This window comes from Myotis myotis, unplaced genomic scaffold (genome assembly GCF_014108235.1).
Source record: "Myotis myotis isolate mMyoMyo1 unplaced genomic scaffold, mMyoMyo1.p scaffold_m19_p_29, whole genome shotgun sequence".
In the NCBI taxonomy this organism is placed as follows: domain Eukaryota; kingdom Metazoa; phylum Chordata; class Mammalia; order Chiroptera; family Vespertilionidae; genus Myotis; species Myotis myotis.
The window spans coordinates 2955295-2981947 of record NW_023416334.1 but is presented as its reverse complement, the minus strand read 5'-3'; the positions used below and the strand labels follow the sequence as shown (position 1 = coordinate 2981947).

The following is a 26653-nucleotide window of genomic DNA, read 5'->3' as shown; positions in this document are numbered from 1 at the left end:
GTCCTATGGCACTATCTGTCTAACAGACACTGACACTCCATCTTACCAGCTTCATAAGTACACAGTGAAGAATAAATTAAGTTGTATGTGTGAACACATTTAGAAATCTGTAAAGCACTACAGAACTGAGGTACTATCATTGCAAAGTTCTCTCTGCACTGATGTGGTTCAGCAAGCTAGTGCAGGACTACAGAAGTTATGTCAATTGAGCACAATGGTATTTCTGCCAAACATACACCCTTTTTTGTATTATTCAACTAGCTTTTAATTGTGGAGCTTCCTCACTGCCCCTTGCCACTGCTTAACACCATTTCACAGATTTATAAATCCAGTAACACCCTCCCTAACGAAATCAAGTGGTCAAGATCACACAGCTCCCTACCTCTGTGCATCAGAACTGCAGCCAGGTTACTCAGCACCATGTGCAGCTCAGGATGTCCTACTTGTCTTGCCAGATCTGACGCCCTCTGCACGTACACACAGGCCTCATCAAAGTGGCCTTGTGCATCCAGGGTGGTAGCCAGGTCACTCATTAGCACAATGGTCTATACAAGGAAGACAAACAGGCAGCTTTTTCTATTAAAAAAACACCCACAGAGATTTAACGTTAATTTGGAGTTTGATAACCTTCAAATATACTTAAGATTTCACCTGTCCTAGCATTCCACAAAAGGGGAGGAGCATTAGCCACTACAAACAGTTGCCTTTACCATTCACACTGTACAATGGGCAGCTTTAGTTCAACCCTCTGGAAAATAATACAAATCTAGAAACTAGGAACAAGATAAATATAATTTACTAATATAACTAATTATATGAGAAACAAATGAAAAATAATAGCAAAAAGAAGCTATAATATCCCATTTAAGGTTCAGCAGTCTTTTTAAAAATGGATTTGAGTGAGAGAGAGAGAGAAAAAAACATCTATTTATTCCAGTTATTTATACATTCACTGGCTGGTATTTATGTGCTGTCACTGGGGATCGAACCCAAACTTTGGCATACTGGGATGAGGCTCTAACCAACAGAGCTACTGGGCCCAGAGCTGTTCAGCAATCTTAAGAAGCCAGCCACTGCATTGTAGCATAATATCATTCCTACTGGTGACCCTGAGACTCATCAAAAGAAATAGGGATAGCCCAGCCAGTGTGGCTCAGTGGCTGAGCATCAACCTATGAACCAGAAGGTCAAGGTTGGATTCCTGGTCAGCGCACATGCCCAGGTCGTGGGCTCAGTCCTCAGTAGGGGGCGTGCAGGAGGAAGCCAACTGATGACTTTCTCTCATAGATGTTTCTATATCCCTCTCCCTTCCTCTCTGAAATCAATAAAAATATTTTCTTAAAAAAAGAAAAAAAATAGAAGAAATATATCATCCACTTTAGGAAGATTCCCATTAAAAAATTTTTAATGTTGGTACTAAGAAAGGCAAGTCCTCCTCTTCTCCATTAAGGGGACTCTGTAATTAAGCCCTAAATCCCTTTCCTGAAGGTAATTCATAGCCCAATAACTTGCCCTGCTCATCTACCCCAACCTTGAGACATGTCCAGTCCAGTTAAAATTGTGTTGGCAATACCAAGTGTTCACAAAGTGGTCCACTTGTTACCTCTACAAACGTTGTTTGATAGAGGAGAGACCCAGAGATGATTTCAACTCAATTCCATGTGTTTAGTGTTCTAACCGAAAGCTTAGCATGCTTTGCTTAAATTCTGTCAGTAGTCTTACAAATATTTTTTAATGTGCCCCTCTCTCTCCCCCGCCATTTCCTGTCATTCACCTGTGAGGCAAGGGAGGCAAGGATCCTCAGGATCTGTTCCACGTCAGATTCAATATTCTGAAATACTGTGCTGTGTATTATGAAGCCCAGAAGCACCTGGGTGCCTGGCCAGACCTGCTTTTAGAGAGGTTGCTCTGCTGTGGGAACCAATTCTCCCTCAAAAGGTTCTGGGAGACCCAGCCAGTGACCAGCAGTCCCAAATCCTTCCTCAACAAGCAGGTGGGGGCGGGGAGTGGTAGGAGATGAATGGACTGGGGCATGAGGAGGAGGGCATCCCAAGGACCACCTGCTGATGACATCCCCAATAATGAGGCATTTCACACCCAGAAAGTCTGAAACCTGTTTTCCTCTCTTACCTGTGGGTGTCTTTCTCCTAGTATTTCTTCAGAAATATGCAGAGCTTTTTCATACATCCTCTGTGCCTGCGATGGCTGCTTGGAGGACAGAAGGTAGCGAGCATAAGCATCTAAGCACATGCCGAGGAGGAGGCGGGTGTTGGCTTTCTCTTCCACTGAGAAGGAAATAAGAGCGTTGCTGGGATATAACAAGTGCAATACAGAAAGCGAGTCAGAGAACTGGCCAACCTACCCCACTCATTTTTCTTTTTTCCAGGAACCAAAATACTGAAGTACTCCTGGCCTGACAATTCTGGTAGATTAACATCTACATTGTTTCCTGGACCCAATTTCAGAGAGAGAGAGAATGTGTCACCTGGGCTTGGTTGTAACCTGGGCTTCTGACAGAGTACCTACAAACTGGAGTTATCTAACTACCCTTCCAACTCAGGATGCCAATTGCAAATCCAGGTGGTTGTCTGTACCTCTGACTGGCTATAAATCAGAGGGCCCCAGGACCCCCTCCTTGGGTTTGATTAATTTGCTAGAGCAGCTCACAGAACTCAGAGAAACATCTTACTCACTAGATTACTGGTTATTATAAAAGGATATAACTCAGGCACAGCCAGACGAAGAAGCATTGGGCAAGGCACATAGAAAGGGGTGTGAAGCTTCCACGCTCTCTCTAGGTACACCACTGTCCTAGCACCTCCACAAGTTCAAACCAGAAGCGCTCCAAACTCCATCCTTTCGGGTTTATGTAGGCTTCATTCCATAGGTATGACATTAAACCATTGACCACTGGCCTCTTTTCCCTTCCAGGAGGTCAGGAGGTGAGAGTGAAAGTTCCAACCAACCTTTAATCATATGATTGGCTCCCACTGGCAGCGAGCCTAGGTCCTCAGGGACTTCCAAAACGCCTCATTAACATAACAAAACTTTGCTCACTCTTCTTTTTCTTTCTTTTTTTTTTTCTAACTCTCAACACTTAGGAAATTCTGAGGGTTTGGGAGCTGAGAGCCAGGAACTGTACAAACCACATAAGTATATGTGAGAAATATATATTTGGTCATCTGAATGACCATATATGTATTTCCTATAAATCACAACCTCGCAATGTCTAATTAAATGACAAACTTTTTCCCACTTTTTAAATAAGTTTGAGTCCACACACTGATTAAGCATTTGAAACTAATATTTAGCAGATACTGTGAAGATAAAACTCAAAGTAGAATGAGTTAACAACAAAGAAAGTCTAGGGCCAATGAAAGATGTGCAGGAGGCAGCTGATCGATGTTTCTCTCTCATCGATGTTTCTGACTATCTCTCCCCTTCCTCTCTGTAAAAATTCAATAAAATATATTTTTTAAAAAAAGAAAAAAAGAAAGAGTTTTAAGCAAAGAAAGCAATGTAGTAAGTAAGAAACCAGAGAATATCAGACTCATGAGATGGAAACTCACAGACCAAATTTAAAGACCCATTTTAAAGATCCATCTTTTTTAATATATTTTATTGATTTTTTACAGAGAGGAAGGGAGAGAGATAGAGAGTTAGAAACATCGATGAGAGAGAAACATCGATCAGCTGCCTCCTGCACACCTCCTACTGGGGATGTGCCCGCAACCCAGGTACATGCCCTTGACCGGAATCAAACCTGGGACCTTTCAGTCCGCAGGCCGACGCTCTATCCACTAAGCCAAACCGGTTTCGGCTAAAGATCCATTTTTTGAAGAGTAACAATAAAGGCTGCGATAATACACCTGTTGACACATTACAGAACTGACTACACAATATCTGAAAAATCTTAAAACCCAAATGCCACATAGGACTGGAGAACACAAATTTAGAGAACAGTTTTTTCTGATCATAAATGAGAATCAGCAGACAATAAAACGGAGGCCTCACCCTTAAAATTTTAGGTACTTAATCCCAGACTATAAACTCAGTCGGTTTAAACTACTTGTATGTCGAGTGTGCGCCACCTCGGAGCCCTGCACCTGTTCCTCCTTTGCCTGGAATTCTCTTCCCTCAGAGACTGCCAGCTGATTTATTCCCTCTCATTCTTCAGATTTCTTACCAATTAGGCCTTTCCTGACCCCTCTATAAAACAGTATACTCACTATACACATTCCTTCAAATGACATCTATGTACCACTTCATCATCTTTGGATATGTTATCAATTTACTGGATAGTGTTGATTATGTGTTTTTCCTCCACTAGATATTTAGCTGTAGGAGGCAGTGACTGTTTTAATGGCTGTATCTCAGTGCCTAATAATGTGTCCAGCATGTAGCAGGCATTCAGTTAAGTATTTCTTGACTGACTGGTTGAATGAATGGACAAATAAAAAGAAAGCATTAAAAATAATAAAGGTACTGAACTACATATGGAAAGGATATAATAACACAAAATTAATGTTAATTAGAGAATTAAACAACACTGTCACTCCATCGATCTATGATAACTCAATATAGAGCTGTCATTACAACTCCGTAAGAAAAGGATGGACTGACTAATAAAGCAGTCCTGAGCCAAAACCTGTCCATGTAGGGGAAAAAATTATACTGCCCCTCATACCACATTAAGAAACAAATTCCAGGTAAATTAAAGACTAAATGGGAAGCCAAATATTTAGAAGAGACGATCTTTCTGACCTTAGCAGAGTGAAGGATTTTTTTACTAAAGATACAAAAAGCACAAACTATAAAGGAAAATATCAAAAGATTCTATTATAGGCCCTGGCTGTTAGCTCAGTTGGTTAGAATGTTGTCTGATATGCCAAGGTTGCAGGTTCCATCCCTGATCAGGGCATATACAAAAATTAACCAAAGAATGCTTGTATAAGTGGAACTGCAAATTCATTTCTTAATCTCTCTCAAATCAATTTTTAAAAATAAATGTTAATCGCTCTGTCAAATGCCACATGTGAAAAGACAAGGCCACAAAGAGCTATGCAACCTACAGATATAAGATGATCACATACATAAAAAATGCTCAATCATTAAGAAAAATACAACCCGTCCAGGCGGGTGGCTCAATTGAAGCATCATTCCGCATACCAAATGATTGTGGGTTCGATTCCCAAACAGTGAGTGCAAAGGAGGCAGCCAATTGATGTTTCTCTCTCATATTGATGTTTCTCTCCCTTCCTTCCTCTAAAATCAATAAACATATCCTCGGGTGAGGATAAAGTAACAAAAAAGACAACGCTTTTAAAAAATAAGCAAAGGATACAGAGACAATTATCACAGGAATTTGAATGTTCAAAAAAATCCTTGAAAAGATATTCTGTATCTCATTAGTAATCAGAGAAACACATTGAAGCCACAGTAACATTCCCTATCATACCCACCAGACCAAAAAAAATGTTAAGTCCAACAATAAAAATATAGAATTTACAAGAATGCTAGCACATTGCTAGTGAAAATGTAAACAGGTAAAACCATAACAATAAGCAATTTGGTAATAGCTAGTAATGTACCCCAGCAATTCTACTCCCAGGTCCATACCCCAGGGGAATATCTTGCATGTGTGCCCAGAGACAAAGGTTCAAGAATGTTTAAAGAGATATTATTATCCACCACAAAACATGTAGAACCTACATATCCATCAATAGGAGAACTGGAGTATATTCATACAATGGAATCCTATACCACAGCTGCAGTGAATGAACCAATTAGGACCACCCTCTAGCCTGTGTCACTCTGCAAGAATGGAAAGAAAGGCTCACCTCATCCCTCACTACCCATGCCAGTGGGCTTACTTAGAAGTCACCACTCTGCTGCTCTAAGTATCAACATGGATAACTCTCAACAACATAACGATGAGTGAAAAAAGAAACTGTACAGTATACCATTCACACACAATTTAAAGACACATTGGCCCCATTATTTACATGATATATACAGTGCAATAAATAGGCATAAGAATGATAAGGACCAAAACCAAAATCAGGGTAGGAGTTATGTTGAACAGGAGTACATAGGGATTTAAACTTACCAACGTAAAGTTCTGAAGCACATACGGTAAAATACTGTACTTACTCTATTAGATGCAACAAAGCTGAAGGTAAATGTGTATAGGTATTTGTTAAAGTCTCTACACATTATTTTTGCTTGAAATCTTTAAAAAAAAATACACTAGAAGGAAAGCACAGAACCGACTTTTCTGAATGATGTTAGTAACATAGAACAACTAGAGAAGTTCCCAAAACACAGACAAAACTGAGGCAGTCGAGGGTAGATATAAAAGGACAGAGAAGAGAGAGGCCAATATACAAGTAAATGACATTCCTGAATAAAAGACTCAGGAAGTAGAACTGTGCAATAATAAAAAATATATTACAGAAGCTCAAGAGAACTGGATCTTAAAAATGGAGGTTCCCCACAGACCAGGAAAAATTCATTAAAAAAAAAAATGAACCCCCCTAACCTTCTATAATCTATAATAATAAAAGGGTAATATGCTAATTAGACCAGACGTCTTCCGGACATCCTTCCTGATGAAGCCGGGGCCGGAGGGAAGCCAGCCCCGGTCCCGGGTACCAGCCGGTAGCTGGAGGGGGGAAACAGCCCGGGTCCTGGTTGTCTGCTGGCAGCCGGAGGTGGGAAGCCTAGGTCCAGGGTGCCAGAGGGAAGCCGGTGCCGGCAGCCAGCAGAAGGAAGGCCTACTCTTGCATGAATTTTCATGCATTGGGCCTCTAGTATGCTCATAAAACTTCTGACTCCTACAAAGCAACCAGCAGGAGAAAACAGGTTGTCTATAGAAGGAGGCAAGTAAGTTGGCTTCAGGATTCTCTGTAATAAATCCTAGTCTAAAATTCTAGGTTAGAGAAAAAATACGTGGGGAAAAGGAAAAGTAGAAGAACGTTAAATTGTACTCACCTTAGAAAAGAAACTGTAAACAAATTATTTTTTTCAGAGTCAAATATGTCTTGAAATTTTTAGGTTACCCCTAAGAGAACTGAAAAACCATGTATATACCTTCTTTTCAAAATATAAACGGAGTTAGTGAGGAAAAGTAGCAACCTGAAAACAAGAGAAATAAAAATGAAAAGCATTTGCCCTAGCCGGTTTGGCTCAGTGGACAGAGGGCTAGCCCGCAGACCGAAGGGTCCCAGATTCGATTCAGGTCAAGGGTGTGTGTCTCGGGTGTGGGCTCAGCTGCAGGCTCAATCCCCAGCACGGATGGGGCATTTGTGAGAGGCAACCAATCAATGTGTCTCCCACATCGATGTTTCTCTCGCGCGCGCACGCGCTCTCTCTCTCTCCATCCCTCCCTCCCTCCCTCCCTCCCTTCCTCTCTCCCTCCCTCCCTCTCTAAAAATCAATGGAAAACTATCCTCGGGTGAGGATTAACAAACAAAACAAAAAAAGAGGGAAAATATTTTTAACTGCAAAAATTAGACCAAATATCACTTTTAATACTAATTTAAATAAGTTTTAAGATTATCACAAGACAATACTCAGAATAGGTTTTTAAAAAGTCTAAACATAACCTTCTATAAAAGACATAACAAATGACTCAGGAAAAGTTAAAAGAGTAAAAGAGTCAACAATATAAAATGAAAATTTATGACAAATGGGACAAAAAATCATTTTTTCTGATGAAGGGATAATGAAGATATACACTGAGTGGCCAGATTATTATGACCACCCCATCAGTACTTCATTGGGCCACCTTTTGCCTTCAATACTGAGGCGATTCTTCTTGGCGTTGACTCCACGAGATGTTGAAAGGTGATGCGAGGAATCTGACACCATGCCTGATGAATAGCACTGTCCAGTTCTGTGAGATTTGATGGTTGTGGAACCAGCTGCCTGATGGCTCTTTTAACTTCGTCCCACAAACGCTCAATTGGATTGAGATCTGGTGATGGTGGGGGCCACCTAAGCAAGGTAAAGTCTCCCTCATGTTCTTGAAACCACTCCTGCACAATACGAGCACCGTGGCATGGCGCATTGTCTTGTTGGAAGAAGCCATCTCCATTGGGATACGCCATCAACATGATAGGATGAACCTGATCAGCAACAATACTTAGGTATGCTGTGCTATTCAGACGTTTATAATGATCTGGCCCTCTAGCAACTTCAGCAGGAAATTATAGCTAATTTGCCTACAAACGTCGGGTGGTCATAATAATCTGGCCACTCAGTGTATATCTTCAGTGAGGATATACTAGTATCTAGGGCTGCTTAAACAGCAAAGATACATGGATAAAGAAAAAAAATCACAAGAACAAAAATTTTGTGTAGAACTAAACAAAATCAGCAAGAAGATTTGGACAAAACTATAAACTAACTAGACTTAACAGATATATAGCACACCCCATGCAACAACAAGGGAATACACTTTCCTCCCAAATGCACATGCAACATTCTTCAGGAAAAAACTCCTATTAGACTGTAAGTCTCATAAAAGGACTGAAATCTTACAAAGCATGTTCTCTGACCACAACAGAATGAACTTAGAAATCAACAACAGAAGAAAATTTGAGGAATTCACAAATATATGGAAATTAATCAACATACTCCAAAATATCCTAGGAATCAAAGAAAAGAAAAATCACAAGAAAAGTAAGAAAATACTTTGAGAAATGAAAATGAAAACACAACATACCAAAATTTATGTGATGCATCTAAAGCAACAGAGGGAAATTTATAGCCGTACATGCCTATATTAGAAAGATCTTAAACCAATAACCCAATCTTCCACCTAATAAACCAGAAAAAGAGCAAAATAAAACCAAAGCAAGCAGGAGACATAATAAAGATTAGAGTGGAAAGTAATGAAATAGAGAAACAACAGAGAAAATGAAAACACAAGCTGGCTCTTTTTGAAAAGATCAACAAAACTGACAAGGAGAAACAGAATAAAGAAATCAGGATGCTGCTGCATAAACTGAGACTGGTAAACATAATACAGAGAAGGAAAACCATTTAATAAATTATATTAACACAACATTCCAGCAACTCTTACATAGTAATAATGAATACTAGTCACAGTCCTAGAGCATATAATTCCTGTAACAACTCCAAAAGGTAGGTTCTACTATTATTCTTACTTCATTGAAAAGGAAAAGTTAAATAACTTGTCTATAGTCACATAAGTAGCAGAGCCAGATTTCAAACTCAAGTTTTAGACTTCAAGCACTCATAAAACTAAATATGCCACTTTCCAGAAATGTTTTATTTAAAAAATGAATGAAACTTTCAGCCCAAGAAAGGAAGAGGAAGGAATCAATGGAAAAATATCTCTTAAAAAGAAATAACTCCATAAAAATAAGAACTGGGAAAGGAATAGGTTCCAGGTACATAGAGAATATGGTAAATTATGCTTTCAAAATATAATTTCATAAGGAAGTTTCTTCTAGGAAAAATATCCAGCAGTATACCGAACAATTAACCAATTACTAGAAAGCCTGGTTTGCTCTAGATATCTATATATAAAAAATGCCAGCAACCAAGCGGCAGAACAACCAGAATGACTAGTTGACCCGTAGCTATAATGCACACTGACCACCAGGGGGCAGACGCTCAATGCAGGAGCTGCCCCGTGGTGGTCAGTGCGCTCCCACATGGAAGCCCTGCTCAGGTGACTGGGATGAGCGATGCTCCCATAGCAGGAGCAGCTGCTCAAAGGGTGGGTCCACAGCTGCTCAGCTGACCAAGATGAGCAGCACTCCCACAGTGGGCTGATCCCTACAGGCCACGCCCCCACCAGTGCACAAATCCGTTCACTGGGCCTTAGTATAATAATAAATCTATTCATACAGTTGGCACCAAATTAGACAAAGTTGTCCATCACCACTATTATTCAATGTGGTTCTGCAGTTGCAGCCAATGACTGAACTTAATGGAGGGGAGGGAGAGGGAGGTACACAGAAGTATATCGAAAAGGAAACAGTTATCATGATTTCCCAAATGTATAATTACATATCTGGAAATAGGGTGACTATTAACTGAAAACAAATAGTTTCGTAAAGTATCCACTTGGAATCAAATGTAATAAAATAACTATCACATCCATGTGACTAAATATGTAAGCAAGAGACATCACATTCCTCAACGGGAGGCTCCCTCAACGGGAGCCCTGGGTTTTGCAGAGCGTAGGAGAGTCCTCCCAGCACCACTGCAGTGTGTCTCCTTTCGAGGGGACTCCCATCTGTTCGGAAGGGATCCTGGTCAGCTTGAGCCCATGTGGTAATCCCTTTCTCTTGCCACAGCATGGGTTAGAAATGCCCTGTAACCCACTCCCAGCCAATGAGAAGTACGGATAAATCTATGTGCAGACTTCTAGAAAAAATTACCTCATTCTAAGAGAAACAAAGAAGTCTCCTTTCCTCTGGACGATGCCTTTTCTGGATGAGATTCCTGAGACCTGGTATAGTCAGTCACTTTCCAACCACAAGGGGAATACAAATGAAGAGAGGGCCAGCGGGCTGAGAACGGCCGTGAGGAGGGATGCAAGGAACCTTATCCTGCAGGTTGTTAACGAGCCATACATTTATAAACTAACCAACAGCCTGCCCCTTCTGCTGAACTGCCAGATACATGAAGTATGTGTCCTTACTGTTTTAACTTAATTAAGTTGAAATTTTCTGCTATTCGCAAACGGTTAATTTATTTATTCAGAAGGCAAACTCCCCTAACTTATAAATAGAATAGAAATCTAATAATTCAGTCTCAAAGCACTTTGGGGTCTTGACAAAATGATCTCAAATTCATGTGAAAATATCTAAAACTTATGTGAAAACTGAAAATAAAATGGGGGGAAATTTTGCAAAAGTAGCATTTGTGAAATCTGAATTACCATATCACTATAATTCAAACACTATATACTGTTATAAGTTTCATCAGATGAATAAACCTGAATGGAAAACCCCAAAAGAAAGCCAAGCATATACTTATTAATACATAAGTACATAATGATGATAGATTATCTCTAAGGAAGTAGTTAACAACTTCACACCAAAATAAATTGCACATATATTAAAAAATTAAATGTTAAAACTGTTTAGAAATGAAGAAAAAAATCAGAAGGAAAGATGGGTGAATATCTGATTTCAAAGCTGAAAAATATCTTTCTAAGCATTAAGCTCTAAAAAAGCAGGGACTTTTGTCTCACTTGTCTCTATGCAAACCCTGACACAATAGCTGGCATAGAACAACTACTCAATCTTTATTAAAAATTAACAAAAGGAAGGAAAATAAACATAAATGAATTCAGGTCTAATCCCCAAAAGATTAAAGACTGTTACAAGTCATGTTGTGTAATTCATTTATGTAAATTTTCAAAATAAACACCTCAGTTATCTTCTGTACAGAAGTAACACTAAAGGAACGTGAATGAATGGTAAAGATTCAGGAGAGCAGGATCTCGGACTGGGGCCAGACGCACACAGGTCTTCACAGGTGCTGTTAATGCTGCATCATTATTCTTTACACCACAAATTATGCAGTCGAGTTTCCCACATTTGGGGAAATCGCAGGGGTCAGCACATCTGAGTGCAATGGATAAGCCTCGCCCTGGGAAAACCACCTTCGTGATCATGGTATCTCCCCTGCCAGGTAAGTATTCACATTTCTTTTCATTAAAACAAAAAACCCAACAACTCCTAACTCTATACACACCAACAGGGGAAGAAAGGAGCCACGCCCTAGCCAGTTTGGTTCAGTGGATAGAGAGAGAGTCAGCCTTTGGATTGAAGGGTCCCAGATTCAATTCTGGCCAAGGGCACATGCCCGGGTTGCAGGCTCAATCCCCAGTAGGGGGTGTGCAGGAGGCAGCCAATCAATAATTCTCTCTCATCATTTATGTTTCTATCTCTTTCTCCCTCTCCCTGCCTCTCTGAAATCAATAAAAATATATTTTTAAAAAAGAAAGGAGCCAGTGACCCAGCAATCCACTGTGGCCTAGCCAGTGGTCGGCAAACTCATTAGTCAACAGAGCCAAGTATCAACAGCACAACGATTGAAATTTCTTTTGAGAGCCAAATTTTTTAAAGTTAAACTGTATAGGTAGGTACATTGTTATTAACTTAATTAGGGTACTGATAAGGCTTAGGAAGAGCCACACTCAAGGGGCCAAAGAGCCGCAGTTTGCCGACCACCGCCCTAGGCCCCCAGAGAAGTTGGAGTGAAAGAGACCAAGTACTACGCTAAAGAGAAGAATCTGTCACGTGCATAAAAAACAAGCAACAACAAAAAATCCAGTTAGCTACCGACTTCAGAGGAAACAACCACTTGTAGAAAAAAGAAAATGTAATGATGTAATCATGTTAGTTGGACCAGCAACTAGCAGTACTTATGTGTTCTAAATAATAAAAAAAACTGCACTAAGCCTGGCCAACATAGCTCAGTGGTTGAGCATTGACCTTTGAACAAAAGGTCACAGTTCGATTCATAGAGCCCAGGTTTGCAGGCTCCACCCCCAGTAGGGGGTGTCCAGAAGGGGGTCAATCAATGATTCTCTCTCATCACTGATGTTTCTTTCTTCCTCTCTGAAATCAATAAAAAATGTATTTAAAATAAATTTAAAAACCTGTTAAAAAAGTTTGCACTAAATTACCACTTTTCTGTAAGTCAATAGATTCTAAAAATAAATCAAGAAATAATTTTATGTTATTTAGAAATATAAAAATCTCCTATAATTCTACCAAACCAGGAATAATCACTGTCATTATTATAGAGCTAGAAGCCCAGTGCACGAAATTCGTGCACTGGGGGGTGGGGGTTCCCTCAGCCCAGCCTGCCCCTCTCACAGTCCGGAAGCCCTCAGTGGATGTCCTACTGATGGCCACAGTCTGGCAGGAGGTGTGTGTGTGTCTGCTGGGGGCCTGCCCCCAGCCACACAATGGAGGCTTGGAGCAGGAGCCCCTCTGTGTTGATCTCTCAGGCTCCTGGCCTCCACTGCATGTTGTACTCTCCCTTGAGCTATGGCCAGGATGGGGGTGCTGCTTGCAAGCCAGGCTTTCCTGCTCCAGGATCGCCATGGCGACGGGGGAGCAGGCCCAGCTGGGGGCTGTCCACAGGCCAGGCTTTCCCGCTTCCAGGTCTCCATGGCAACCAGGGAGCAGGCCCAGCTTGGAGCTGCCCACAGGCCGGGCTTGCTCTCCTGCTCCTGGACCCCCATGGCGACAGGGGAACAGGCCCAGCTTGGAGCTGCCCGCAGGCGGGGCTTTCCTGCTCCCTGATCAGGCGCAGCTGGGGGCAGCCTACAGGCCGCACTTTTCTACTTACCCAGGGCCCAGCGGCACTTTCCTGCTCTCCAAGTCATAGGGTCCCGGCTGGGGGCAGGGCTTAGCAGTGCGGGGCTTAGGCAGCACGGGGGTCCCGGCTGGGGACGGGGCTTATGCTCTGCTGCCCAGGGCTGCACATACGGCCCGGATGGCAGCTCGCGCTGTCCCGCCCTGCCTGTAGTATAGGATAGAGGCCTGGTGCATGGTGGGGGCCGGCTGGTTTGCCCTGAAGGGTGTCCCAGATCAGGGTGGGGGGTCCCACTTGGGTGCCTGGCCAGCCTGGATGACAGGCTGATGGCTGTTTCTAGGCTGCCCGCACCGCCTTTAGGGTGGGGGTCCCCACTGGGGTGCCTGGCCAGTCTGGAAGAGGGGCTGAGGGCCATTTTCAGGCTGGCGGGTGACTGAAGCTCCCAGCCTCTCCTTTTTTTTTTTTTTATTCTGGGATTTATTTACTTTCTATGGCTGTCACTGGAGCTGAGAGCCGGCTTTAGCTCTGAGGCCGGCTCCAGCTTGAGGCCTCGGCTGCTGAAAGCAGATTATCTGGGCTTTGTTTAGCTTCTATAATTGCAACATTGTTGCATCCGGAGCTCAGAGCTGGGCTGCTGCAGGCTGGGAACCTTGGCTTCCTCCGTCAATGGAGCAAGCAAGCCTCCTGTTTGCTTCAGCTGCCTGGCTGCCGGCCGCCATCTTGGTTGTCAGTTAATTTGCATATCCTGCTGATTAGCCGATGGGAAGCGTTCGGGGGTATGGTCAATTTGCATGTTTCTCTTTTATTAGATAGGATAAGGGTATCATTCAGCCCTTACTTTACACCTATATTTAATCTACCTATATTAGAAAATTATGCTCCTCCTAACTATAATGTTTCATAATCTATTGTTTTCACTTAATTTTTTATGATCCTCCATTAATTACATAGATACATTATGAGGAACAAAATGAGTATCCTAGACCAAGTTGTGTTCTTGTTTTGTTTTGCTTTGCTTGGGTAAAACCATTTTATTAACTTCATTTTGTTTTCCGATTTGAGGTAAAACTATTAAACACAGTTTTAGACCAAATTTTTATATGATCTGAAGTTATCTATTCTTGATAGAATTAGTCACGCCAATAAAAAGCATATAAATTTGATAGTGGATTTGCTTTGTTCAAAACTGAGTGGGGATATATTCCTTTAGAAAAAAATAAGATTAAGAATAATGTTTCCTGGCCGGGTGATTCAGCTGGTTGGAACATTGCCCCGTATACTAGAGGGTTGTGGGTTTGATTCTTCGTCAGGGCACATACAGGAGGTAACCAATGTTTTTCACATTGATAGTTCTCTCTCTCTCTCTCAAAATCAATGTATCCTTTATAATAAAAGCCTAATGTGCAAATTGACCAAACAGTGGAACAACCAGTGGAACGACTGGTCGCTATGATGCATACTGACCACCAGGGGACAGATGCTCAATGCAGGAGCTGCCACCAGTCCCCAGTCCAGCCAAGGTGGATGCTAGCGGCGGCCCCCCAATCGCCCCGCCAGCTGCCCTGCAGAGGGAGGTGACCAGCGACAGTGACGGGGGGAGTGGCCATCAAATGGGCAGTATCAGGCCGGCCAAGGTGGGTGCCAGCTGGGGCCCCCCAATCACCCCACCATTTTCCCCACAGATTGGCTCTGATCACCGGCCAGGCCTAGGGACCTTACCCGTGCATGAATTTTGTGCACCAGGCCTCTAGTCCAGGGGTCCTCAAACTTTTTAAACAGGGGGCCAGTTCACTGTCCCTCAGACCGTTGGAGGGCCAGACTATAGTTTAAAAAAAAACTATGAAAAAATTCCTATGCACACCGCACATCTTATTTTGAAGTAAAAAAACAAAACGGGAACAAATACAATATTTGTATTTGCATGTGGCCCATGGGCCATAGTTTGAGGACCCCTGTTCTAGTCTATATATATAAAAGCCTAATATGCAAAGTGTCGGGAGTTTGATCGCTCGATATGACATGTGCTGACCACCAAGGGGCGGTGCGGAACAAAGGAAGGCCCCAGCTGGCAGCCCACAGCTGGGGGAGAGAGGCCCCAGCAGGTAGCCGGCAGCTGCTAGGGACCCTATCCGTGCACAAATTTCATGCACTGGGCCTCTAGTCAGAATGACAAGTACCTTATGAATTCACTCATTTGCGGAATCTAATGCACAAAGTAGCAAACAAAATAGAGATAGACTCATAGACAGAGAATAGACTGACAGCTGTTGGACGGGATGGGGTGGTGCGGGGATGGGTGAAAAGGTGAAGGGATTAATTTAAAAAAAGAAACAAAAAACTCATAGACAACAGCATGGTGATTTCCTGAGGGGAGAGAGGGAGGGAGGGAGGTAAAGAGTACAGAGCATGTCAAACTCAAAAGCTAACACAGGCCAAATAAACAAGGTTTAAGTTTATGTGGGCCGCAAAAAACCCTTCAATTTTCATAGAAATGTAGGTTTATTTCAATAGAGACATGCTGAATACAAAGGGCTGAAATAAATGAGTAATCGTTAACATAAAATAGAACATTTTAATAAAAACTAAACACTTTTTCTTGAACATTAACTTACCAGACGTTGAATAACTGCACAAATTATTAAGTGTAACACAAATAAATCTATTTTTCTTATTCTCCAAAAGTGAAATAGTTCCTGTTGCGTACACCAAACAAGTCAGTCCAAGACTAATGACAGGGTAATCGGCTGCTAAAATATTCGCTGCTAGTATTAATGGAGAGAAATGATGCGCCTGTGCATAAGGCGTGTTAAGGGAAATGAATGCAGCGTGATTATAGTAATCAGTCATTAGCAAACGTTGTAGTTCATCTATATAAATAAAAATGTAAATGTTTGTTTGTTTAAAATCTTAAATCTCCGAAAGTTCTTCACCAATTGCTTTGAAGTTTTGACACAACGTTGCATTCAAATACGTGCGTGTTTTTATATACCTATATACCTACTATTATATAGATGTCACACCTGTGACAGTTAAAAACGTTTTTGAAAAACAGCGCCATCTGTTGGACGTAAAAGCAACACATGCTATACTAAATATTTTATGATTCCATTTCAATGTTTCTGTTTACAATTATAAATTGTTGATAAAATTAACTACAAATATGTGTGTCCAGCTGCAAAACGATTGATCAGCTGAGATATTCTCACATCAATTGCTGGAAATTGGGAACGGAAAGGTGCCGGTTGATCTGACCTCAGGACGAATTTCACTGCCTCATAACTTCTGCAATTTAGTGACGTCAAAAGAAGAATTGGTTGAAAAAGTATTTCCCAACATTCAAACCAATTATAAGAATCACAATCGGCTGAGTGAACAAGCTATTCTTGCGGCCAAGAACAAAGATGTCTACGAACTTAACAATATTATTCAGTCTAACATTCAAAGCGAGGCAGTCACATACAAGTCCGTCGACACTGTTGTGGAAGCAAATGAAGCGGTTAATTATCTAACAGAATTTTTTGAATTCACTCAATCTGCCAGGGATGCCACAGCACGTACTGCAACTGAAAATCGGCGTGCCAATTATCATGTTGTGAAATATCAACCAGCCAAAGCTTTGCAACGGCACGCGGCTTGCAGTAAAAAAATTAATGAGCAACGTTGTAGAAGCAACAATCTTGACAGGACCTTTCAAAGGTGAAGATGTCCTCATTCCTCGCATTCCTATGATTCCAACAGATATGCCATTTCAATTTAAGAGAATGCAATTCCCAATTTGATTGGTGTTTGCAATCACACCAACAAAGCTCAGGGCCAATCTTTAGAATTGTGTGGTTTACATCTAGACACAGATTGCTTCTCACATGGACAATTATATGTTGCGTGTTCTAGAGTCGGCAAACCAGACAATCTCTATATCTGCAGACAATGGAACAACAAAAAATATTGTATACCCACAAGCATTGTGAAATTAAACATATTAGAAATGTGCACTTTCTCTTTTCTTTCTTTTCCATTTAACCAGACTGAGCCACAGCAACGCGTGGCCAGGTACAGCTAGTTATTAATAATAATGTATAACAGGATATTGTAAAAATTAAGTTACAAAATTTTTATTAAAACGTTTCTTACATACTGTTATATTGGCTGGGACATAAAAATATTCACTGTGGGCTGCATGCAGCCCGTGGGCCACGAGATTGACATTCTTGGTATAGAGGGATAAATTGTAATGGAAGGAGACTTGACTTGGGGGGTGGTGAACACACAATTTAAATTATTTAAAAAGAGAGGCCCATTTCAGACATGTTAAGTGTGAGATGACCATCATTCAATGTTGGGGGCCAGATGTAAGCTGGCAAGGTCCTTGCACCTGAAGGGGCTAGCAAGGCTGGGACCCTTACCCACACAGTTTTCCCAGACTTATTTGGATGGTGATTGTCAGTAGAATGAGAGCAACATTTGTAGAATAAGAACAGCCTTTCATAGCTTACCAAGAAGTCTGTAACTATTTACTGAGATATGCTGTACTGAGAACTTGTCCTTCTGCTATGTCTCTCCCTTAGAGATTAAGAGGAACAAAGAATACATTCCTCTTGACAGACCTCCTATTCAGTGTGTTGTGTATAAATAGGATTGTATAGCTAATAAACTCGCTTCAGTTCGAGAGAACTGGGGTCCTCCCGACCCGCTTTCCTGTCTTTCTTTCTTTTCTCAATTCCCACCTCCCTGCCTCAGCCCGGCTCAAACCTGTCAGGCTGGCCCTGACAATTCAAGATGTCAGATAGACAACCTTACCCATGAGTAGGGAGTACATGTGCAAGTTGGGGCTGAAGATGACATTAACATGATAGGACTTAAATGTTATCTCCTAGGGTGTGAGGGTCAAAGATAGCTCTGAGGGCTGCTAACTTTAGCAGTCGCAAATGGGAAGGCAAGTGACTAGGGAGGTGTCCCAGAAGCCAAGAGAATAAAGTGTTTGCAATAGGAGACAGTGATCACCAGGTTAGAACTGCTAGTAAGTACAGGGGGTAAGACAAGGAATGAGCGCCTCAGTAGTGACATCGAGGAGAGAACTGGAAGACAACTGAGCAGACAACTCTTCCAAGCACACTTGGGTTTTAGAGACAAGAGATACTTAGGCTATACCTCAAACATCTTGCTAATGCTTCAGCCCGAATTGTTCAAAGCTGCAGAGCTTCTTTCCCACCCTGTTCTATTGCTAGCTTAACTTGCTCTTCCCTCCATACTGAGGATGAACTGCAAAATCATGAACTGCTCCTTATCTTTCATAAGTTGGTGTGTATCTGGGACCAAAAGGTAATTAATTGCATTGTGACTAGAAGCTGAACCTTCCCTTTCTGCTCTTCAATTTTCCAGAGGTTATCTATATCCCATCTAATAAAAGACAAAAAGGGTAATTGACTGTACCTTTGCTACGCTTCCTATTGGCTAATCAGGGTGATATGCAAATTAACCACCAACCAAGATGGAGACCAGCAGCCACGCAGCTGAAGCGAGCAGGAGGCTTGCTTGCTCCAGTGATGGAGGAAGCCAAGGTTCCCCACCTGCCACGGCCCAGCTCTAAGCTCCGAAAGCAACAAAGTTTCAATTATAGAGGCTAAACAAACCCCAGACACTTGCTTTCAGCAGGCCGTGGCCTCAGAGCTGGAGCCGGCTCCTAGCTCCAGTGACAGCAATGAAGTTTCAACTATAGAAGATAAATAAATCCCAGAATAAAAAAGAAAAAAAAAAGGAGAGGATGGGAGCTTCAGTCACAGGCCAGTCTGAAAACGGCCCTCAGCCCCTCACCCAGGCTGGCCAGGCACCCCAGTGGGGACCCCCACCCTGAAGGATGTGTAACTAGCTGCAAATAGCCATCAGCTCCTCACCCAGGCTGGCCAGGCACCCAAGAGGGACCCCCACCCTGATCCGGGACACCCTTCAGGGCAAACCAGCCGGCCCCCACCTGTGCACCAGGCCTCTATCCTATATAATAAAAGGGTAATATGCAAACTAACCCTAACAGCAGAAAGACTGGGAATGACTGGTCACTATGACACACACTGACCACCAGGGGGAAGACGCTCAATGCAGGAGCTGCCCTCTGGTGGTCAGTCGCTCCCACATAGGGGAGCTCTGCTCAGCCACAAGCCAGGCTGATGGCTGCCAGTACAGCGGTGGTGGTGGGAGCCTCTCCTGCCTCCTCAGCAGTGCTAAGGATGTCTGACTGCAGCCTAGGTCTGCTCCCTGCTGGCAAGTGGACATCCCCCGAGGGCTGCCGGGCTGCCAGAGGGATGTCTGATTGCCATCTTAGGCCCAATCCCTCGGGGAGCAGGCCTAAGCCTGCAGGTGGTCATCCCCCGAGGGGTCCCAGGCCGGGCTGAGGGACTCTCCCCCCCGCCCCCGCCCAGTGCACAAATTTGTGTGCACCGGGCCTCCAGTATATATATAAAAGCCTAAGCGACCGGCCAACCAGCCAACTGGCCGGTAGCTATGACGCACACTGACCACCAGGGGGCAGACACTCAACGCAGGAGCAGAAACCAGGCATGGAAACATGGAACAGACTGATGAATCTCAGGGAAGGGAGAGGAGAGGGTGGGGAGAGATTAACCAAAGATCTTATATGCATACTAGAGGCCCAGTGCACACATTTGTGCACCAGTGGGGTCCCTCAGCCTGGTCTGCAGGGTTCAAGCCAAAACCAGCTCTCCAATATTCCTGGGGGGGAGGTCCTGGATTGTGAGAGGGCACCGGATCTCTAATATATAATAAAAAACAACCAATAAATTATGAACATGTCACCAAGGGGTTAGAAAAACACCAGTGGTCAAGTCATTGAACCAAAATATTGTATTCCAAATCCTCTGCCAAGATCTTAAAAATAGCCACTTAATTTCCCAAATGAATGACTCCCTCCCCTGATGCCCTTTACCACAGATGAGGAATGAAGCCCTCTGCAATGGCCTTTACCACAGATGAAGAATGAAGCCCTCTGCGCAATGTCCATAAAAGTCAGATTCCCCTACCTGACAAAATGTCTTCTGCTAATTCCTTTTCTCTTTCAATTTTTTCCTCTAGAGTTGAAATGCAGAATTCATAGCCAGCAAGAGCAAATTCCTGTCTGTAAAGCAAAGATCAGCATCGGCTATTCACCTTTTCACAAACTCTTTTATCCTCATTTTCCCAGCTGGGGTTTAAATTTTATCAATAAAGGAAGTGTGAAGATGGGAAGAGAAACTTTGTTTAAAGTCTCTGAGGGATGTTAATCAGCCATTTCTCAAGTTACATATTTTTTTCTAGTCATCCATTTAATGTAACTTAAGACATAAAAAGCTAGGAATGCAGCCATGGTTTTAATAACTGACATAACCAGCAGTTTTCATCATCTTGTGTGAACAGTTGAGTCACTTTTTTGCTCAAAGTAATACTAGTATGAATGGAGGCAAAAGCCACCCTGTACTAGGAGTCTAATGACCTCCTACAATTTTTGGAATAACTTTATACGTCTTCCAACCTGTAGGTCTTTGATGAAAGTTTCTTTCACAAAATGGAACCCCTAGCTGTGGCACTGGGAAGCAGTTAGCCTCACTCCAGCCCTGGTGTCCTCCCAGCAGCAGACTGAGTAAGAACAAGGGTCAACTGCTGGTTTCTGTAAAAAGATGCACAGAAACATGACAGAAACTCCTCCATCCAGAAGCTCAGTCCTGGCTCTAGTTTCTTACCGGAAGTGGTACTAGAAAGCTCAGCCCTTCTCCTCTAGTGCTTTGCCAGGAAAAACAGGTGATCCCACAGTTCAGAAGCTTCCCCAGACCCAAACCCTGGCAGACATGGTTTGGATCCAGCCAGGACCTGGAGCAGGGGTGGCTGGCCACAAGATGCTCCTAGTCAGAGCAAAATGTCCAGAAATGACTTCCCTCCTAATGTCAGTCTCTCTAAGCCTCAGGATCTAACTGTATTTTCTGGTCTCATAGTTCTCTTAATAAAACAAAACAAAAAACCACTTTTGCGGAGAGAGTAATTTATAAACTAATTATTAGTGGCTCCTACACAAGGTTTCACCTCTATAAGACCATGAATTTGTCTTACTTTCCAGTGTGATTAGCTTTGAGCTTCTTACCCTAGGAGTTCACACCCATCAACTCCTAGTCCTGTTACTCCTCCAAGGCAGACTGACCCAGCTGCAATGCTGCCCGGAACGGACCCACTTTCAAGCTCCATAAGACTGGGAGTCAAAGGCCCTCAGAAGTGCTTGCCCGTCTAGCCATTCCTGGTGACAAGGGACAGTAGGGACCAGTGGCAGGGCCCCTCGCCTCCATGAGCACCAGACTTGATGTTATTCCAAACCTCTAGTACCCAACTTCTGCAGCAACTAAAATCTAAGGAAAAGCTTGTCTTAGGTCTTCCCAGACTATAACTCTCTAGAGCAGCGGTTCTCAACCTGTGGGTCGCGACCCCTTTGGGGGTCGAATGACCCTTTCACAGGGGTCGCCTAAGACCATCGGAAAACACATATATAATTACATATTGTTTTTGTGATTAATCACTATGCTTTAATTATGTTCAATTTGTAACAATGAAAATACATCCTGCATATCAGATATTTACATTATGATTCCTAACAGTAGCAAAATTAGTTATGAAGTAGCAACGAAAATAATTTTATGGTTGGGGGTCACCACAACATGCGGAACTGCATTAAAGGGTTGCGTCATTAGGAAGGTTGAGAACCACTGCTCTAGAGGAATTCTTTGCTTACACCCTAAGTGTTTCTTCTTTGAACTCCATCTGGAGAGAATGAAAGGCTCAGCCCTCACTCATCAGCTCCTGACACATCCAAATGGTTTTCTAAAGCCTTTTCTGTGTAGCTGGCAGATTTCCTTCTTTCTAAGGATCGAGACTCATCTAATACTTTTAAATGAGCATCGACTTCCTGTCCCACTTACCCAGAAGTCTCTCTACTCCTAGATATTTCCCCTTCCTAAAATCTAGCTACCTGACCATCTCTGGATGTTTTAAAAATACTGCCAACCAAACCAGCCACTAAGACACACCATAGCAACTCTCTCATTTAACTTATACCTAACTTCCTGGTTGGGTAATACTTTTAACAGCAAAATGGTCTCTTCAAAGTTTATTACCCCTAGCAGCTTTTACACTCCTTCCTTCTCTTCTAGAAAGAGCTCAACTCAAGTTGCTTCCCTTGATTAGCTTTGTCTCTGTGCAGCCAGGGCTGAGGGCTATATTCCTCACTCAGCAGGGTCACTGAAACAGCAGGGGCAACACTGGGAAAGACTGAGGATTTCAATGAAGAAGGGAACATTTTGAATGTGACACCCAATTTTTTGAAGACCCAGATGATCTGGGGACCCAGTAGGTAAATGAAAACTATACACCATCCCGGGATCATAGTTTTCTGTCCACAGTCCTAGAGTCTGGCTACACTTACCGATTCTGAGCAGCATAGATACTGGCCAACTTTAGAGAGATTTCAATTATTGCATTGTCTTCCTACTGGGAGAAAGAAAATACATGACAAGTAAACTTCCTCATGGACTATTTCAGATCAACTTCTAGATTTACTTGGGCCTGAACGTCAGTCTTTATCCTTCTGGAGGAATTAGGCACCTGTGAATTCCTCAGCTACCATGCTTTTGCATGAGTGAAAGAGTGGCAGTTTTCATACAAGTCCGGGAAGGGGGAGGTACCTACTCCCCTCCCTCCCAGCCCCCCCAAAGCACATGTTGGGAGCTGGGTGTTTTCAGGAAGCAAGACTATTTTGAAACCAGCTTCAGCTAGGGCCCAATCCTAGGCAATATTCTTACCTGTTGCATGCCCCCTCCAAGCAGGTAACTCATTGTTGCTTTAAAAAGTTTTTCTGCCTAAAAGCATAAGGAAAAGATTTTTGTTTTATTTGGGTCCACTATCTAGATGACCCTGGATTCCAAGTACTAGTCTGATGCATCATTCCTCATAAAACACAATACGCACACACATTCACATACAGAGAAAGGTATCCTTGTGATGGGAAAACAGACTAAAAATCTGGACCCCACATGCTCTGGGCACCTTAAAAACTATTCTGTGATGAGTGAAAACTTTAGAAGTTAACTTCTAATCCTAAGCCACTGTGGCAGAGACTGCAAACTATTCCCTACTATTCACTCTCCTCTCCGTCTTTTCAGTTACAGAATCTCCTCAATTCTGCATAAGTCAGCCTCCTTTGCAATTAGGTATGATCATATGATTAACGTTTTGGTCAAAAGATGCAGGCAGAAGGAATGTGAACAATTTTTAACTCATATTTTTTAAGTAAGCTGCTTGCCCGCCATCCTCTCCTCCTTCCTTCCTGCAAGCTGGAGATGAGCCAGCTGATCTATGCAGATGGGGATCTATCTAAGAAGAAACCTGGGCTTCTAGACCACTTCATGGAACAAAGGTACAAAGTCCCCTTTGGTGATTAACTACCTCTGGACTAATGCACTAGAGAGAAATACACCTCCGTCTTGTTTGAATCACTCTATTTTGGGGTCTCTTTGTTACAGTGGCTTAGCCTGTACCCTTACTAACAGTGTTCCCTTGAAGCCAATCCTTCACAAATTCAAGATATTACAAAGTGATTTACTTACTTACATTTTCAAGCTGACCCCGTATAAATGCTAAGTTGGCCATCTGAAAATAAATTATAAATTGTTTTTCAGTTTAGAACACCGTGTTCTTACTTTAAAACTTTTAAGCTAATGACTCCTTTTTGCTTTCATCCACTAATTAAAAAATTGTTCAGAGAAAAAAATATGTCACTAATCTACCAGAAGCAAAGTACAACAATGGTATGAGAATAAATAGTTGCATATGCTTTGTGGATGTCAATCCAAATGTAAATTCACTTATCCTTGAAAAAACAAATGTTAATGATATTTGTTTCTTTTGAGTCTGGGATCGAAACTTCTTATAAGTGACACCCCAAGGATAATAAAAATTAGAAGAAAAAAAAAAACTTAGTAAAACAAAAACGAAGAGGGTCAGGAATATAAATCAGTAGTGCTAACATCCCTTCTCTTGCATCCACCCTTCATCAGTGGCTGAGATTAGCTACATGAGTTACCAAATCATAAGTGTAAATGATGGCCTTCTTGTTATCACTCTGAATGGCAAGACGAAGTGCCTCATGCAAAATTAGCTCAGCCTCTTCTGGCTCATCTTTCATGATGCTCAACTGAAAAGAGAAAAACATGAAAATGAAATGTAAAGAAAGCAGGTGGTGTGTTACCGAACAGAAGAGGATATGGCTGTACATCCCAACACATAGAAGGAAGCCATTCATTCATCAAATATTCACTGAACGCACCAGGCATTATGTCTACAATGGATGGCCATATGACCAAGTCTTGGCCAACAGATGCAGACAGCAGGAATGTGAGCAATTTTTGCATCGTGATTTAAAAGAAAGCTCCTTGCCCAACACCTGTACAACAAATAAGCTTAATTACAACTCATAAGACCTATGAAAAAATAATGGAAAGAACAATAAGGGTGTCCTCTAAATGGGGGCCAGAGCTTTCCAAGTAAGTAATGGTTAAACTGAAGAAAGAAGGATGAGAGAGAGTCACCCAAATAAGAAATTGTGGGGGGAAAATGACCCAAACAGAGAGTGAGGAATGAGCAAAGGCTCTGCAGACGGAAGAGAGCAGTTCTTTAAGAACCATTCAAGAAATGAAAAGAGAGATGAAAGAAAGATGCTGAACCACAGGATTATTGTAAGTGGGTGGGCAAGGTAAGGTGGTGTCAATCTTGTAGGGTCTTGCAGACCATGGCAAGAAATTTGAATTTAATCATAAAGGCGGTGAAAAGCCCCAGCCAGGTGGTTCCGTTGGTTGGAGCGTCCTCCTGTACGCCAAAAAGGTTGCGGGCTCAAACCCCTGTTGGGTTGAGAACGGGAGGCAACTCTCTCCCTTCCTCTCTCTCTAAAATCTGTAAGAAAACATATTCTCAGGTGAGGATTTAAAAAAAAAATGCAGTGGGAAGTCATTCAAAGTTTTTAGGCAAGAAGGTCACTCTGGCTGCATGGAGAATGGATTGCAGGGGCGATAGGGCGGCGCCACCATGTGGCTCGGTGACAGCAGAGGCGACAAAGGAGAGGGGCTGATTTTCTTATTTGTTGGCAACAGGAACTGTTGCTGGACTGTAAGTGTATTGGGAGGTGGTGATAAGACGCCTCAAGTTTTCAGAATCACTGAGGTTTTCAGGCTAAAGAACTGCACGGATGGTAGTGAAGAGAAGGTGGTGAAGGAAATGTGCTGGGAGGAATTTAAATTCAGGTTGGTTTGCGGCCAGTTCATCGGAGAGGCAGGCAGCGCCTTCCCGGTGCAGAGGGCCCGTCGGTGGCGCCCTGCGGCGTGGAAATGCCACCCTGAACACTGCGGGTATCGGGCGGCAGGCGACCCAACAGAAGAGCAGGCAACCTGGGGGAAGAGGAAGTAGAAAGGAAAGCGGAGAAGGACGAGTGTGGAAGAGAGGACCGGCCCGCTCAGAGGCAACACTGAACCTCACTCCCAGGCTGCGTACTGCGTGTGAGAGACTCTCTGCCCGTCCGGCCACCTGGGCTGGTTCGCGAACAAAAACCACAAGACGATTCCGCTCATTCCGTCCCGGAGAACGACGCCCGGGGCCCCTGGCACCTGTACCTGCACCTGCGCCGGAGACGGCGGCTCGGGAAAGCCTCGGAGACCGACAGCCTGGCCGGACTCCAGCGCCGCCTTCGCCCCGCCCCGTCCAACTCCGGGCGCTTGACCTCGGAGCCGCCATCCCGTCTTCGGCCCCGGGGCCGGGCGCGCCGCGGCAGGGCCCTCACCTTGGCTCGCTTCAGCAGCTGGATGATCTCGGCCTCGGTCTCGTCCTCCTCGGCCTCCCGGGCGGCCCGGTCCGCTCCCGGCTCCTCCGCCGCCGCGGGCCTCGAGAACCACGCGAGCGCTGCGGGAAGGGACGCCGCGTCAGCGCCGCCCACGCCCCCGCGCGCCCGGCCCCGCGCGCCCGGGCCCGCGACCCTCACCTGCCAGCAGCGGCAGCAGGCCCGGGCCCCCGCCCTGCGGAGCGACGCGGGGCGGCGGCACCCTCACCGCTGGCGCCCGGCCGCCTGCCGGCCCCGGGGGCAGGTGCGCCCAGCAGCGCCGGCCCCGCCGCCCCGCGGCCCGCAGGAGGGCTCGGCCCAGGTCGGCGCCCAGGAGCCGGAACATGCCTGCGCCGCGTCCTCTGCGCCCGGCAAGCCCGGCCGGCCCCGCCCGCAGCGCCCGGCGCACTCGAAGAGCAGGGCCGTGACGTAGCGAGGCGTCAGCCG

General features: G+C 43.7%; 1 protein-coding gene and 1 non-coding gene across 4 annotated transcripts in view; both read right to left on the bottom strand.

The window, feature by feature from the left end:
- TTC19 (tetratricopeptide repeat domain 19) overlaps positions 1-26632 on the bottom strand; it is a 43914-nt gene extending 17282 nt beyond the window's left edge. For 2 of the 3 annotated variants that reach the window (XR_004965631.1, XM_036296362.1), the window contains exons 1-9: positions 26369-26632; positions 26171-26289; positions 24425-24535; positions 23953-23991; positions 23145-23201; positions 22769-22830; positions 20349-20443; positions 2131-2285; positions 383-545 (exon numbers count right to left, since the gene is read on the bottom strand). Coding sequence is in view for 2 of the 3 variants with exons in the window: in XM_036296362.1 (XP_036152255.1) it covers positions 383-545; positions 2131-2285; positions 20349-20443; positions 22769-22830; positions 23145-23201; positions 23953-23991; positions 24425-24535; positions 26171-26289; positions 26369-26552 (985 nt within the window). In the remaining variant the exon portion in view is untranslated. The remainder of the gene's footprint in view (positions 1-382; positions 546-2130; positions 2286-20348; positions 20444-22768; positions 22831-23144; positions 23202-23952; positions 23992-24424; positions 24536-26170; positions 26290-26368) is intronic. The other variant, XM_036296363.1, reaches the window with a different exon arrangement.
- LOC118649417 lies at positions 11528-11687 on the bottom strand. Its single transcript, XR_004965650.1, has one exon. It is a non-coding gene; the product is annotated as a U1 spliceosomal RNA (small nuclear RNA).
- Positions 26633-26653: the final 21 nt, after the last annotated feature.